General features: G+C 39.8%; 1 protein-coding gene across 1 annotated transcript; it reads left to right on the top strand.

The window, feature by feature from the left end:
• Positions 1-1,515: 1,515 nt before the first annotated feature.
• Positions 1,516-7,895, top strand: LOC140229691 (protein amalgam-like). Its single transcript, XM_072309934.1, has 5 exons — positions 1,516-1,589; positions 2,795-3,133; positions 4,325-4,651; positions 7,138-7,279; positions 7,865-7,895. Exons 1-5 carry the CDS (start codon positions 1,526-1,528, stop codon positions 7,893-7,895), a joined length of 903 nt encoding a protein of 300 aa, XP_072166035.1. The 5' UTR covers positions 1,516-1,525.
• Positions 7,896-13,800: the final 5,905 nt, after the last annotated feature.

The following is a 13,800-nucleotide window of genomic DNA, read 5'->3' as shown; positions in this document are numbered from 1 at the left end:
ATCTGACATGAAATAAAATATATATTGTGCTTATTTTATGTACGCAGTAATGGTAAGGCACTTCGTAAACATACTGTCTGATATGATGGGGTCTTCCCGTATCTCAGTCAGCAAGGCAAGAACTACCGGTTTAGCAATCGGAATATCTCGGGATATAATCCTAATTTTAATGGTATCATATTTTCTTTACTCAATTTCATTCATATCGAAATCCCGAAATGTATACCAGTCTTTAAATCACGACTCAAAACACATCTTTTTATTTAACTGTTTATTATCGTCAAGTACATCAGAATCTTTAGCAGCACAGCTATAGGTTTTGCGCGTTGTACGTAAATATTGATATATTATTATTTTTATTATATTATATGACATTGATAGTTAGTTTCCATATATATCATATGCCTATTTCTGCCTACTCTGTTGCTAATCTGACCAACTACTGCTCGTGGGGCAGACGCGGCGGTGTTTTATTTTGTCTGTTTTCTTGTTTATATAACTGATCATGGCGTCATTCTTCAAGCCGAATTACTATGACCAGGGGCGGATCCAATGCACAGTGTAGATATAAAACTTTCTCGTTCTTTTCACTTTCACGAATCTTGGCTTACAACTTTACCTCACGAAATCCGCGAAAGTTTCATGCACTTTTATTCTTATTACATGTACCACTATTATCTCAGTCGTTGGCAACAAGAAAAGACATTTTTGAATTAAGCCGGTACACTCTCAACGCGCCCTTTCTGCAACCTTGATAATAGTGAACCTAGGAAGAGGAGGAGGATCGGGGGGGGGGGGGGGGGTCTTAAGACGAATGGTTGGGTTCCATTATAGTCAAGGCAAAGCAACGCTACCCATCTTTTAGGTTCAAATCTCCAAAATGAACAGCAGTGAATAAAGTGATAACAAAAGCCATGAAAATATCAGAAATCTTATCTACCAGTCACGTCCAATACACGGAAGAAGAAAAAAAAAATAGAAATAGGGCTAAAATAAATTATTTTTGTTGTCGTCGAATCGAATGTTTGCGCTAAAGTGACATCATTATTGTATTCTAGATTCATCGTCAATCATCGTTATTCTTCATGCAAATGGGTTCTTCTCGCTTTCTGAATCAAATCTGAAAAAAAAAAGATAATCAGGAATATCAAACATTCTTTACCTGTAGGCAAAATTCATATATGGTGTGTCTGTTATGGAACTTTGGCCTCAGTAGTCTTTCCTATTCATAGAGCTGTATTATTACAGGGCTGCTCTATGTTCCTATTGTGTTTACTGCCCTCAACGTTGCAATACGCGGCGCACCCTGCTTCGAGATCGTGATGCCTCAGCTGGCATTCAAAACAACCTCGTTTAGCCTGCGCTTTTGTGTAGGCCTAGTTTTAGAATCCAAAGCTGATGCGACTAGACCAGTACCAACGCAGTCTACGTACAGTACGTATGATACCTAGAGCCAGTGGTAGTGTGCAGTAAAGGTTTCTGCGATCAAGGTACTGAAACGAACGGAAAGGAACGGGAAGGAAAGATGGCGGCGAAACTTTGCATGATATTCCTACCGTGCCTCTGCTTCCTAATCAGCATAGGCCTAGGTAAGTTTACTTAGAAACCATTTGCCCCGTGAGTCTGTGGATCTGGATGTGGATGGTCTGACTCTGAGAATTAGAGACCTTTAACGTCGTTAGTTCTAACTGTTACTAAGTTAGTATCGCCGGCCATACCATGCATGATCGTTTGCTCAGCATGAATTTCACTTGCCTGAGATTACATACGAGGAGGTAGAGATGAGTTGTTGTAGTTTTTGTTGAGTGCTGTGAGACGTTCATTTTATCAGAGACTCCAACCCAAAGGACCTTCTGATCTGGAGATTCTCCCACCTGAAACCCCTAGCAAACGGGAGACTCCAAGTTGATGTGTGCAAAGCGCGGAGTTCTAGACGCTCTCTGGTGCTATCGAAGGCTTATTTTTTCAACATACAATCACGACAATAGCAATAAGTAAGAAATCCTTTCCAACGGGAGACACAGAGCCAGGGCGGGAGAAATTAAATCTCAAGCGGGAGAACGGGAGATTTTGCAAAAATGTGTTTTCGGCGGGAGATCTCCCGTCGAAAACGGTAGAGTTGGAGTCTCTGTTTTATAATTTTGATGTTTTCCCCAAAATCACTAACGTTAGGCCTAACATGCTAATGAGTGTTTAGATCTATAACCACATAACGATGTGGTTAAAACTATCCCTGGCCATCAAGCATTGACAAATTGACAAGATTAACAAAATTGACATTGACAAGATTGACAAAATTAGCTGAAAATGTTCAATTCAGGTGTTTAAACTGTTTAAATTTATAACATTAGAAGCGGTCTAAACATTAGATGTTCTAGCCTCCCCTAGGTGCTGTAACAAGTTAGAAATAAGGTTTCTAGTGTTCATGGCACCATGATGATGATTACAACTTATAATTTGAAATTAATAATTCAGATACTCAACTTTATATAAAAGTCATTCAGATCAGACTGGGATGAATAGGGACACCCTGATGTACATGTAATTCAAATAGGCCCTAATAACAATAACACTGGTATACTGTAACTACATCTAGAGTTCTATAGAAACATAGGGACCTTGAAACATTCTTTTTGATGAGTAAAGTCTAGTAATTATAAATTGGATTCTAATGATGATAATAATGATAATGATAATGATAATGATAATAATGATAATGGTGGTGATGGTGTGGTGGGGAACTAACTCGTTGTTGCGTTTGCCAGTCATCTTACAAGTGTTAATCTTGTCGCAGGATGGGCACAAGTCATTCAGCCTTTTCCCACCGTGCAGACGGTCGAGAACGGTGACCGCATTTCGCTGGACTGCGTGGTCCGCGGCACCACCTCAGACGCCGATGTGGAGTGGAAACATGACGGCAGGAGCGAAGAGTTGGAGCTCATCTCCCTGGGTGACCGGCTGATACGAGACCACAATGGGGCTTACCAGCTGGACAGGACGGGCTCCGGGGACGAGTTTACGTGGTCGCTTACGATCAGATCGTTCAACGGCATCCGCGATTCTGGGATCTGGATTTGCACTCACATTAGGGACAACAACGAGGTTTCGCAAAGAACGGAACTTCTTGTACCAGGTACGGTACATAGTGTATAGTCGCTGTTAGTATTACTAGCTTTCCTTCCTAAAGAACCCCATACTACTTATTAACAAGCATATATCAGTTTCCCGTTTCCTATCTCAGCCATTTCAAAACCAGTTTTCATCCAAGAGACTCTTAAAATTGTATGCTCTTGAATATTTCATAAGAGATTTCTCATTATCTCACAAAAAAAGTTTGTGAAGCTGATGCCCCATCTACCAAAACTATACCATCCCTCTAAGCTGAAAATGAGCATTTTCTATTAACACATTCCATCTATGACTCATTCCAACTAGCAGAGCAGTTGCCATTTTCTTTCAAAAGATATTAGAGTTAAAGGTGAAGAGTGTGTAGAGGTTTTCTGAGAAAAGAGAAGAGGCCTTTAAGATATCTAATCACACTATTCTACAAGATTGAGTTCTAGAAAAACTGCCATAAACACAATTTCACATTTGTTTTATGTTCCCAAACTTGAGAATAATGTAGAAGAAGAATTACCGTGGTACTCTTTCAGAAAATATGAAAACTCAAGATTTACAAGGTTGACCCATTTAACCAATTTGGAGTCCTGACATAAATGCAGGGCATGCAACTTTTTGTTGGTTTTGTGCTTCACAATCCTGTATAATGTTACAGATATTGTCGTGTCTATAACATGTAATATACAAAATATGTACCTAGTAACACTTTACAGTCCTGTGGGATTTCTGTTTCCCCTTGAGACAGTAATCTCTTAGGGAAAATAAAGCTCCTCCAGGGATATTTTGTGTTATGTTACACCTCTAAAAAGGCCATAAATATATCTGTATAACTTTCTGCTGATACCATTTTCTCACATGTGTGTGCACTGCATGGTGTCATTCAAATACTGGGGCAAAATTTTGATTTCTGAAAATGGATCGCTGTGATATGTTTCATATGGTTCCATGACATTTGCCACTGCGACAATTGCTCCCACAAAATAATTGCATGCCAAGGCAGACATAAATTCTACACACAAACATTTCTCTAACCCTCATCCAAATTCTCACATGAAACTAAACCTGAAACGCTACCTTAACCCTAACCCTTAGTCCTTGGAGAAAATAAGACCGGAGCAATTGTCGCAGGAGGGAATGTCCTGTCCCCGTTTCATATATGAAACTTCTGTTTATCACCCGCTTTTCATCACCTGCCTTCCGATAGCTGTTCCTGTCATCACGCACTTTACTGGCGATCTCAACCCGATTGAGGGCAGCGACGTGCGGCTGGAGTGCGTCGCCGACGGCAACCCCCTGCCCAGCGTGGTCTGGTCGCGCTCCTACCCTGAGATGTACCTCGAGCTGTCAGGCGGGGTGCGAAAGGGCTTCGTGCGGGCGATGCACAACAACACCCTGATGCTGAACCAGATCAGCCGCACCCAGAGGGGCGAGTACACGTGTGTTGCCAACAGCAACGCAGCCACCTCCAGCTCGAGCTCCAGTTCCAGCTCCAGCACCATCCAGATTCGCACCATGTATCTCCAGATGCCCTGTGAGTATGCAGCTTTCTTGGAGAAATGCATCGTGTAATGTGTCTACCACATACACGTAGTTAAAAGATGCATTCTGTCCACCATCTTTACGTACCAGTATACAAATAATGACTGCTATGAGGGGCACAGTTAAAATTATGGGCCCAAGGTGATGTGAAATTCGTAACTATGCCCGAAGCGAAGCTGAGGGCATGGTTATGGTTTTCACATCACCGAGGGCCTACATAATTTTAACTGTGCCCCGAATATCAAGCAGTCATTATTTTGTTTTATATACCGAAAATATAGATTCCGAAATATAGATACCGAAAATATAGATTCTAGTCTCTTTTACAGCACTCATAATCAATGCTGATCGACAGTGCGGCGGTCGTATCATTGGTGCGTACATGAGTGATCATCTATATGACAATGTGTACATACAGTGTACGGGGTTGCGACTGTCTCCAAACGTATTACAGGGCACAGTGACCGCTAGTCTCTTTTACAGCACGCTGATCGAATGCGCGGCGGTCGTACCATTGGTGCGTACATATGAGCGATCTATGTGTACGGGGTCGCGACTGTCTCCAAACCTATTTACAGGGCACAGTTGATTTACTGTGCCCCGGTGCTGGGCACAGTAGATCAAAAATGGGGCTCAGCTATTTTCATGACTCCGCTTTTAACCAATCAGATGAGAGGATTCTATATATGAGGTATATGATAATCTCTGTGCTCGTCGTGGGGTTGCTAAATGTATGCACAGTCCACCTCACTTGAGTCATCCTTGCACTAGTTAAAAGATCGGCTAAGTCAAAACAAAAAACAAAAAACTAAAAACTTCCCCAGAGGATATGAACATGTGTTCCTTCTATTGTGCGTCTGAATTAACTGGTTTGAGGATGGAGTGATTTTGTTATAACATGCATTTCCCATAGACACTTGCCTGAATATTCTCAGAACTCGTCTTCAACGGGGTAATGTGAGTCAAAAGGATATTCCCAAAGGCTTTGGATTCGACTACGATGAGGTTGACTGTAAGCTGGCAGTGTTTTGACATCGGAATCATAACTGTCTTTGAATGCTCCTCCTCTTCATTACTTGATTGTATACTTCCACTCCCTCCTCATTCTTTTTTGTCCCCGCCGAACGAGTTCGAGCAGGGGACTATGAAACGGGCTCCGTACGTGTGTGTGTCCGTGTGTCCGTCCGTCTGTCTGTCCGTCCATCTGTCTGTCTGTCTGTGCGTCCGTGTGTGATCAAAATGTTCAATTTGCTACTTCTCTGTCATTTATGAGCCAATTTTGATTCTGTTTGCTTTATATGATAGCACTACATGGGAGCTTTGAAACTTCTACACAGAATTTCAGTTGTGACCTTTGACCTTGACCTTTGACCTATATTGTACATTTTGCTTCAAAATGCTACTCCTTCGCCATTTCTAACCCGATTTCGATTCCGTTTGCTTTATGTGATGGCACTAGGTGAGGGCTTCAAAACTTCTACACAGAATTTTGACCTTGACTTCTTTGACCTTTGACCTTGATTTTTGACCTATATTGTACATTTTGCTACAAAATGCTACTCCTTCGCCATTTCTAACCCGATTTCGATTCCGTGTGCTTTATGTGATGTTACTAGGTGAGGGCTTCAAAACTTCTTCACAGAATTTTGACCTTTGACTTCTTTGACCTTTGACCTTGATTTTTGACCTGCCTTGTACATTTTGCTACAAAATGTTACTCCTTTGCCATTTCTAACCCAATTTCATTTCCGTTTGCTTTATGTGATGGTACTACAGTCTGTAGGTGAGGGCTTCAAAACTTCTACACAGAATTTTGACCCTGGACTTCTTTGACCTTTGACCTCGATTTTTGACCTATATTGTACATTGGCTACAAAATGCTCCCCCTTTGCCATTTCTAACCCGATTTCGATTCCGTTTTCTTTATGTGATGGCACTAGGTGAGGGCTTCAAAACTTCTACACAGAATTTTGGCCTTTGACTTCTTTGACCTTTGACCTTGATTTTTGACCTATATTGTAAATTGGCTACAAAATGCTACTCCTTCGCCATTTCTATCAAAACCCGATTTCGATTCCGTTTGCTTTTTGTGATGGCACTAGGTGAGGGCTTCAAAGCTTCTACACAGAATTATTGACCTTTGACTTCTTTGACCTTTGACCTTGATTTTTTACCGATATTGTACATTTTGCTACTAAATGCTACTTCCGGCGGGGACATATTTTACGCACCGCCCAATTTCTACTTTTCCTTGTTTTTACTACTTTGGTCTTTACAGCATTGCTGTGTCCTTTTTTTAGTACTGCTTGCCTGACAGGCTTATATAAGAGCCAGTAACTGGTGATGAGATTCAGTGATGTTGTGATTTCATCATGGGCTGGTGTGGTAGTGAAAATGGTGATGAAGATATGGGAGCCAAGTTCAGAAGATTCACAAAACTTTCCTCCCCCCCCCCCCTCCTCCTACACCTCTGTCCAGATGCTCCCGAGGTGAAGGCCACACTTCCCAGGGTCTATGTGACTGAGGACCACAACGCTGTCCTGGCCTGCACCAGCCAGGCCTACCCAGCGACGTCGTCGACCTCAGACGTGGTGTGGCTCAAGAACGGCGGGGACGTCAGGTCAGGATTTGACTCCCTCTCAGTTCTAAGTGGAATATTGGTTTTTTTTTCAGTCCCTCTAATATGATCACAATGTGTAGTCTCAGGGGGATGTAATATGTACTGAACTCTTTGCGTGCCACATTCGCACACCAGCTCGGTCGAAGACATGCCAACTTTCCATATTTTGCTCAAACATGCAACTGCTCACTGACAAATCAATGTATCGCATTGTGCTATGGTACACTGACAGTGTCACACACATAGCTTTGTTATAAAATGTACATCCCGCCTAGTTCCTCACAACTTTGCTGTACTTCATTCTAGCATAAACACTTCTATAAAAGGCACATAGCTTTGAAATCCCAAAGGTTTTGCAAAAGTGCTCATACATTGCTGTCTTAGAATAATGGGCACACAGGCTTTACACTGTGGAACACAAAGTTTTAGATACATATTCTTCAACCTATTAAACCTATACACATTGTGGTGTCCTGCACCTTTGCCCAAATTTGCAACATTGTTTATTGTATCTGTTATATGATAAACCTATCACGAACAAGGACTGTAAATTACGTGTATGATTTGCAAACTCCACGTCTGAAGAATAAAGTTAGGAATGTTAAGTAGCGACTGACTGATAGTAAAAATGTCAGGCAAAAATATTTCACCAATGTGTGATCCATTGCATGCATACCATTTCTTGTGCGTTTGTCTGTATACTCGTTACACTTGCTGTGATTGGTTTAATGTGCTGCAGGGGCAACTCGGGTCACGACGTGCGCATGCAGCGCCACCGCAGGGACACCCGCAACGAGCTCTACTATTCCACGCTGACCATCTCCCGCGTCAGCCGAACCCACGCCGGCACTTACTCCTGCCAGTTCACAAACAGCGGCGGCACAGCCTCGGCCTCCGTCGTTTTGTCAGGTAAGTCTCCTCCCTCGGCAGCTGCTCACACATTTTGCATTCATGTTGTAACTCAGCGCTGCACACTAGTGGAGTGGTCCCTGACCAGTAAAAATCACTGTTGAACCAGTAACATTTTCATGAATGGACCGAGTAAAAAATGAAAAAAGTGGGTACCTACTGGTCCAACAGACAGGTTGGACCAAAAGAAAAAATGGGTTAGTGTGTAGCCCTGTGTAACTACATGTACTTGTCACCTTTTGAGACAAAGATCCCCCCACCCCCGAACATGCAACATATCTGTGGATTGAATGAGTGCTGCCAAATTTGCTGAAATGCAGAAGCGAAAGTTTTTTAAAAATTGAAAAATTGATGAAAAGTGACAGATTTGTACATTGGTGTTGACTTCCAGAATGTGCTGCTTCTATAGATGAGAACTTGACAACGATTATTCTAATGTTTGCTTGATTGTCCTGACCCGTTGATTTTTTCCTGACATCCAGGACTCTATAAATCCATCTGATGATGATCATGTAGCTCTATGCAGTCGTGTGTAGAGGCGACTTTTGTTACAAGAAAGTCCTTGGGACTGGTCGTTTTCTTCCATTATGTAAAAGTTTCATCATAGTGGGGGGAAAAATGCATATAAAGATAAACAAATAATCATTTTGTGACCCGAATTCTTACTTCGTTGCAAAGAAGCTTTGTTATAAATGTGCTTGTTGTTACAGTACTGACTTCACTGTATTGTCTATTCCATGCGATGTAATTCCCCAACAAACACAATAACACACTGTTTTCCTTTTATTTACCCCACAGTGGAGCCTGAAATCGACCACAGTAAGTACTTTTCTCTTCACACCCTCGGCCGGAGGCTTCTTTTTGTTGTGCTGAAGACGAATAGATGTAGTAGACAGATAAATGATAAGAAATGGGTAGAAAAGGCAAAACAAACAAACAAACACACAAACAAACAAACAAATAAACATAGTATAATACATGTTGTATTTTTATTCTTTTTTGGTTTGGTCTTTTTTTATACATGACCAAATGTAATGAGTTCCCCTTATGTAGGATTTTGTGGATAAGGATATTTTTGTTCTCATTTTATTATTTACCCCAAATATTTATATGGTCTTGTTTGTTTTTCTGTTTTTTTTTTTTTTTTTTTCAGGTGAAATATTTCTTTTTTCAGAGTATTTTTTGCATCTGACAATTTTGAACAAAGAATTATTACCCCCCCCCCCCCAAAAAAAAAGGTAAAAATGACAGTAAGAAAGGGGATATAGATAAAAAGCAAAGCTGTTTCTCTACAGCTTTCAACATAAGGCGATATAAGATACATTCGGTTTGCGGTTCACCGTGTATAGTCCTTAGAATGACTGTTGGAATGACAGGAGAAAGATAGAAAAAAAAAGAAATACCTTCCTTCAAAAATCATAAGGCGATATGTTCTACATCGAAATACAGTAGATAGAAATTTGTGTATCGTTGGTTCGTCAAGTATTGTGCTGACATACGAAATGAACTGAATACAATGTGAGGTTGCAGTGAGAAAGGAAATTTTAAAGCTGTGCATACATGTTTTTCTTTTCCAGACTTCGGTGCCAAGGAGGAACTGTAGAGCCTGTATTGGACCTAATAGTTTTTACTTCAGCTAGTCTTTCATCAAGCCAGCTTTCCTTTAATGAGACAAGTGCTGAGGTGGCCGAACATGCTTATTGGTGGAGGATGCTTATATCCAAGCAGATTAAAACAAAGAAAAGAAGTGGCAGGGATAAAGGAAAATTGATATCCAGCACCCTCAAATATGTCAGAATTGGCTTTGGGAGGTGATAGGGAAGCTGTATTCGTGTTTACAGCTCCTGTGAAGTGAACAATGCGTAAGATTCTGGCCACAAATTGCCCTCTGTAACTGTAAAATAATGTGTCACTTACACGTGGTAAGAATACCCAGTAATCCTTTTGTCAGTGATGGCATGACAAATTAGCTTTCCCCGTGTACACATTTTTTGTGTTTAGAAGTTTGTTTATTTGTTTGTTTGTTTTTTAATTAAAAAAAGATTCAATTTGAAATATCCCCTCCCTCCCCCCCCCCCAAAAAAAAGATGGAAATCTATGGTGCTAAGACGCATTGATAACTATCTTTCAGCAGAATGGTCGGAGCATTAGTAAGTTTTGATCATGCTCTTATACAAATGATGCACAGGATAGAGTGCGTTAGTGAAAGTGCGGCGCGAAATAATCCTGTGCATCATTTGTTTTATAAAATGGGTCGAAAACTAACAGCATTTTTCACTTACCTTTGTGGGTCAATACCAGTCAGCTACATGTAGCACTCGCTCATAAGTCAAGATGTCCGAAGACGTTCGTCCCAAACATTTATGCACGTCGCACTCGGAAATCCCGCACATAAGTACTGTACGTATAAGATATAAGAGTATACGTACGCCACATGTTATGCACAAGTAAGGCCGGCTGGCAGCCCGAACTAGAAGTTGTTTACAGGATTGACAGTGCGTATAGTAGCGCACTGCTAGTGTAAACATTGTGACGTCAGACCGTGCATGATCGTAAAAAATAATGCACTCGCACACGACTCGTTTCAGCGCTTCCAATTGGCTACATTCTTGAACCCATTTTATAAAACAATATAACATATTTGTTTTGCAAGTTAGCTTCAATGAGCATTTAACGATCAGTGGTCCTTCATCTTCGTCTGTGTGTTTACCAGATGTGCCCTGTCTGTTCAAAGAGATGCCCTTTACATAAGAGTCTCTCCCTTATGTTCCCTAACTCAGGTGCTTTAACCCTTTCAGAACCACCGACCCCAAATCCTACTGACTCTGTATGCAAATGTGTCACCCACGGGGCAGAAAGAGTTAAACGAATAGTTGAAGAGTTTGATCACAAAAGGGATTAAGTGCCATTTTGAAGCATTTTGAAGTAAGACCACCATCAGACAGAGCAATGTAAAACCTTTCCAGTCATACCACACTTGTTGCATAACAACAAAATAATATTCTTGAAGTTATGACAAAGATATCCCATATGCTTGTAATATTTTCTATGTTTGTTTGGCAGGTTTAATTGCAAATATTTCAAATTAACAAGAATGGTGTTAACTCATTTTGCGATGAAACACTTCAGTTGTCGCAGAGGGCATTTGCCCGTTAGCCAGGTGCCAATGGAAGGTTCAATCAAGGAATGAATTGATTGGTAGGCAGTATTAGAAATATGAATATTGTACCTTTGAAAAAGTGGAAAAAGATGTTCTTTCTGGGATTGGGGTTGGGGACAGTAGGGTTTTGGTTGTCAGTTTCAAAGTGATTAATTTGTGTATTACTGTGGTTGAACAAATAATCTAATGAGATATGATTGAACTAAATTTAATTATTTTATTTCTGTTAAAAGCCCAGTACATAATTGAGTTACTCATATTTTTAAGCGCATTGAATACCCCACAATTTTCACAATTTTATTTAAGGCAGGACATGTGGCCTGATATTATGTTAGAGGCTGTAAAAAGCATGATTTGAATGTTAGGCTGAATTTTATTCATTGGACAATGTTTTCGTGAGTTTTTTGAGAGGCTAGTGTATATAATGTTAGCATGCCGTTTGCCAAACTGGCTGGTTCAGGCTGAAATGACATGCCTGCTTGAACATGAAGATGACTTTTTCACTTCGCATGCTTTTCTATCATGCGTGAGTTTGCCAAATTGTGTAACAGTCAAATTGGATAAAGGTGTTTCTGTTTCATATTATCGCTGCATAGCTCACTCTGTGTGACTTCACAGATACTGTCTTTCAGCAGTCATGTTAATCAGTACTTTCCACTTTTTTTCCCTCCGATGTGTGTGGAGGTTCTTGTATTCAGAGGCTCTTGGCATTCATGCAGAGAATAAGTACTTGTACGGTATTGCCTTTTCATCATCTCTCTTGTTGCGATGAAGATGCATGTAATGTTCAACGACACTTGTGCAAAGAAAAAAGTAACGGTGATATTTTTTCCCCCATTGTGATGTCGAACAAGTAAACCAAGATATGGTGTTTCATGGTTGCTCAAGAGATGGATACTAGTGCCTATTTAGAAATTTTTGCATAAAATGAGATAAATGACGATTGAAATATAAGCTTTGATGACATGTTGCCAAATTTTTATATAGAACAATGTGAATAGAGAGCCGGTATGTGGTAAATTTTATGAACGTTTAAGGTAAAGGAGATGAAAATATTTTGTACGATGATCAAAAATTGTTTCTAGTAAATGGAAACTAGGGTATTTATATTCTCTGAGCATGTAACTAATGTGTTGCACTATTTTCTATAGACATTTTGAGAATGAACGCCAATGAAAGTATTTTTTTGTAATGTTTACAGGAAATATGAAATTAATTGTAGAAAAAGCAGAAGTTCATTGTATTGATTAATTGGCTGTAATATTTGAATTGATAGGTTATTCTGTGGCATCCTTTGGGCCAACTTATAGGGCTATGGACAATGTCAGAACATGTGTATAACAGTTTTACCAAGTTGATCAATGTATTGATACTGTATATGTATGGATTGATGTTTGAATTACTGCTGCGCAGTAATGTGTACGGATAAGACACAAAGCTGCTATTTGGACAGGGTATAGTTTGTTCTCTCTGACACGTAATATATGGTACAAGTGAACCCACTTTTAACAAAATTGTTGGGACAGTGAGAAATTTCTCATTATAGCAAAATCTCATTTAAAAATGGACAAAGTAAATACATGTGCAGTGTATATGTAACGGATGTTATGATGGTTTCACACGTAAAATTGTCTCGTACTGACAAAATTGTTTACAATCGTATCTGCGTTTAAAACAACGAGGTTTGCTGTAGTTGGTGCCATGGTCCATATTTTGAGGAGTTTCCATTGTACTGTATACTGACGTAAGCTGAGAACAGAATGTTGCCTTACGCACTAAGTAAGTATTAGTAGTTGTTTGCATAGTCATAAAAAGAAATGAGCTTTTTTTAAAACAAAGTTTGATACACACTTCAGATTTTTATTACAGTGTACCTTGATAGTTGGATATAAATTGTGTAGCTTTAAAAGCACTACTCACAAACTCTTTCATCTTAAACCTTAACGTCTTTGTATTCTAGCGGACGTTCACTATTACCGTAAATACAATTACAATACATGTATATGTGATCATGGCAGCGTTTTTTATGAAGAGCATTGTATAACATGTAGTTACATTCATTCTAGTGTTAGTCATTGTATGGCATGCCACAGATAAATTTTAATGCAGACTTGTCTTGTCGGGAGAGTTTTGAATCATCGTCATTATAAAGGTACATTTGTATGAACATAATCTGGATTTGATGTGTATATATTCGAAGCAGAAGAGAAAGCTATGAGCTGCATACTATAAAGTCTACTCTGTACTTCGCATTCATGTATTCAAGTGGTTTTAGTGGGCGTACCTATTTTCATACTCTTTGCAATAAAGTACTAGCAATCCTGTGCAAAACAAACTGTTGTGTGTGTGTTCTGTTTTTTTTTTTTTTTTTTTTTTTTTTTTTTTTTTTTTAGCTCTGTGTGGTATGACCTGGGGCCCGTTGCATAAAAGTTACAATTATCGTAACTTTGCC

Source organism: Diadema setosum, chromosome 6, assembly GCF_964275005.1.
Source record: "Diadema setosum chromosome 6, eeDiaSeto1, whole genome shotgun sequence".
Classification (NCBI taxonomy): Eukaryota; Metazoa; Echinodermata; class Echinoidea; order Diadematoida; family Diadematidae; genus Diadema; species Diadema setosum.
Note: the sequence above shows the minus strand (reverse complement) of the source record. Positions and strands in the feature narration are given on the sequence as shown.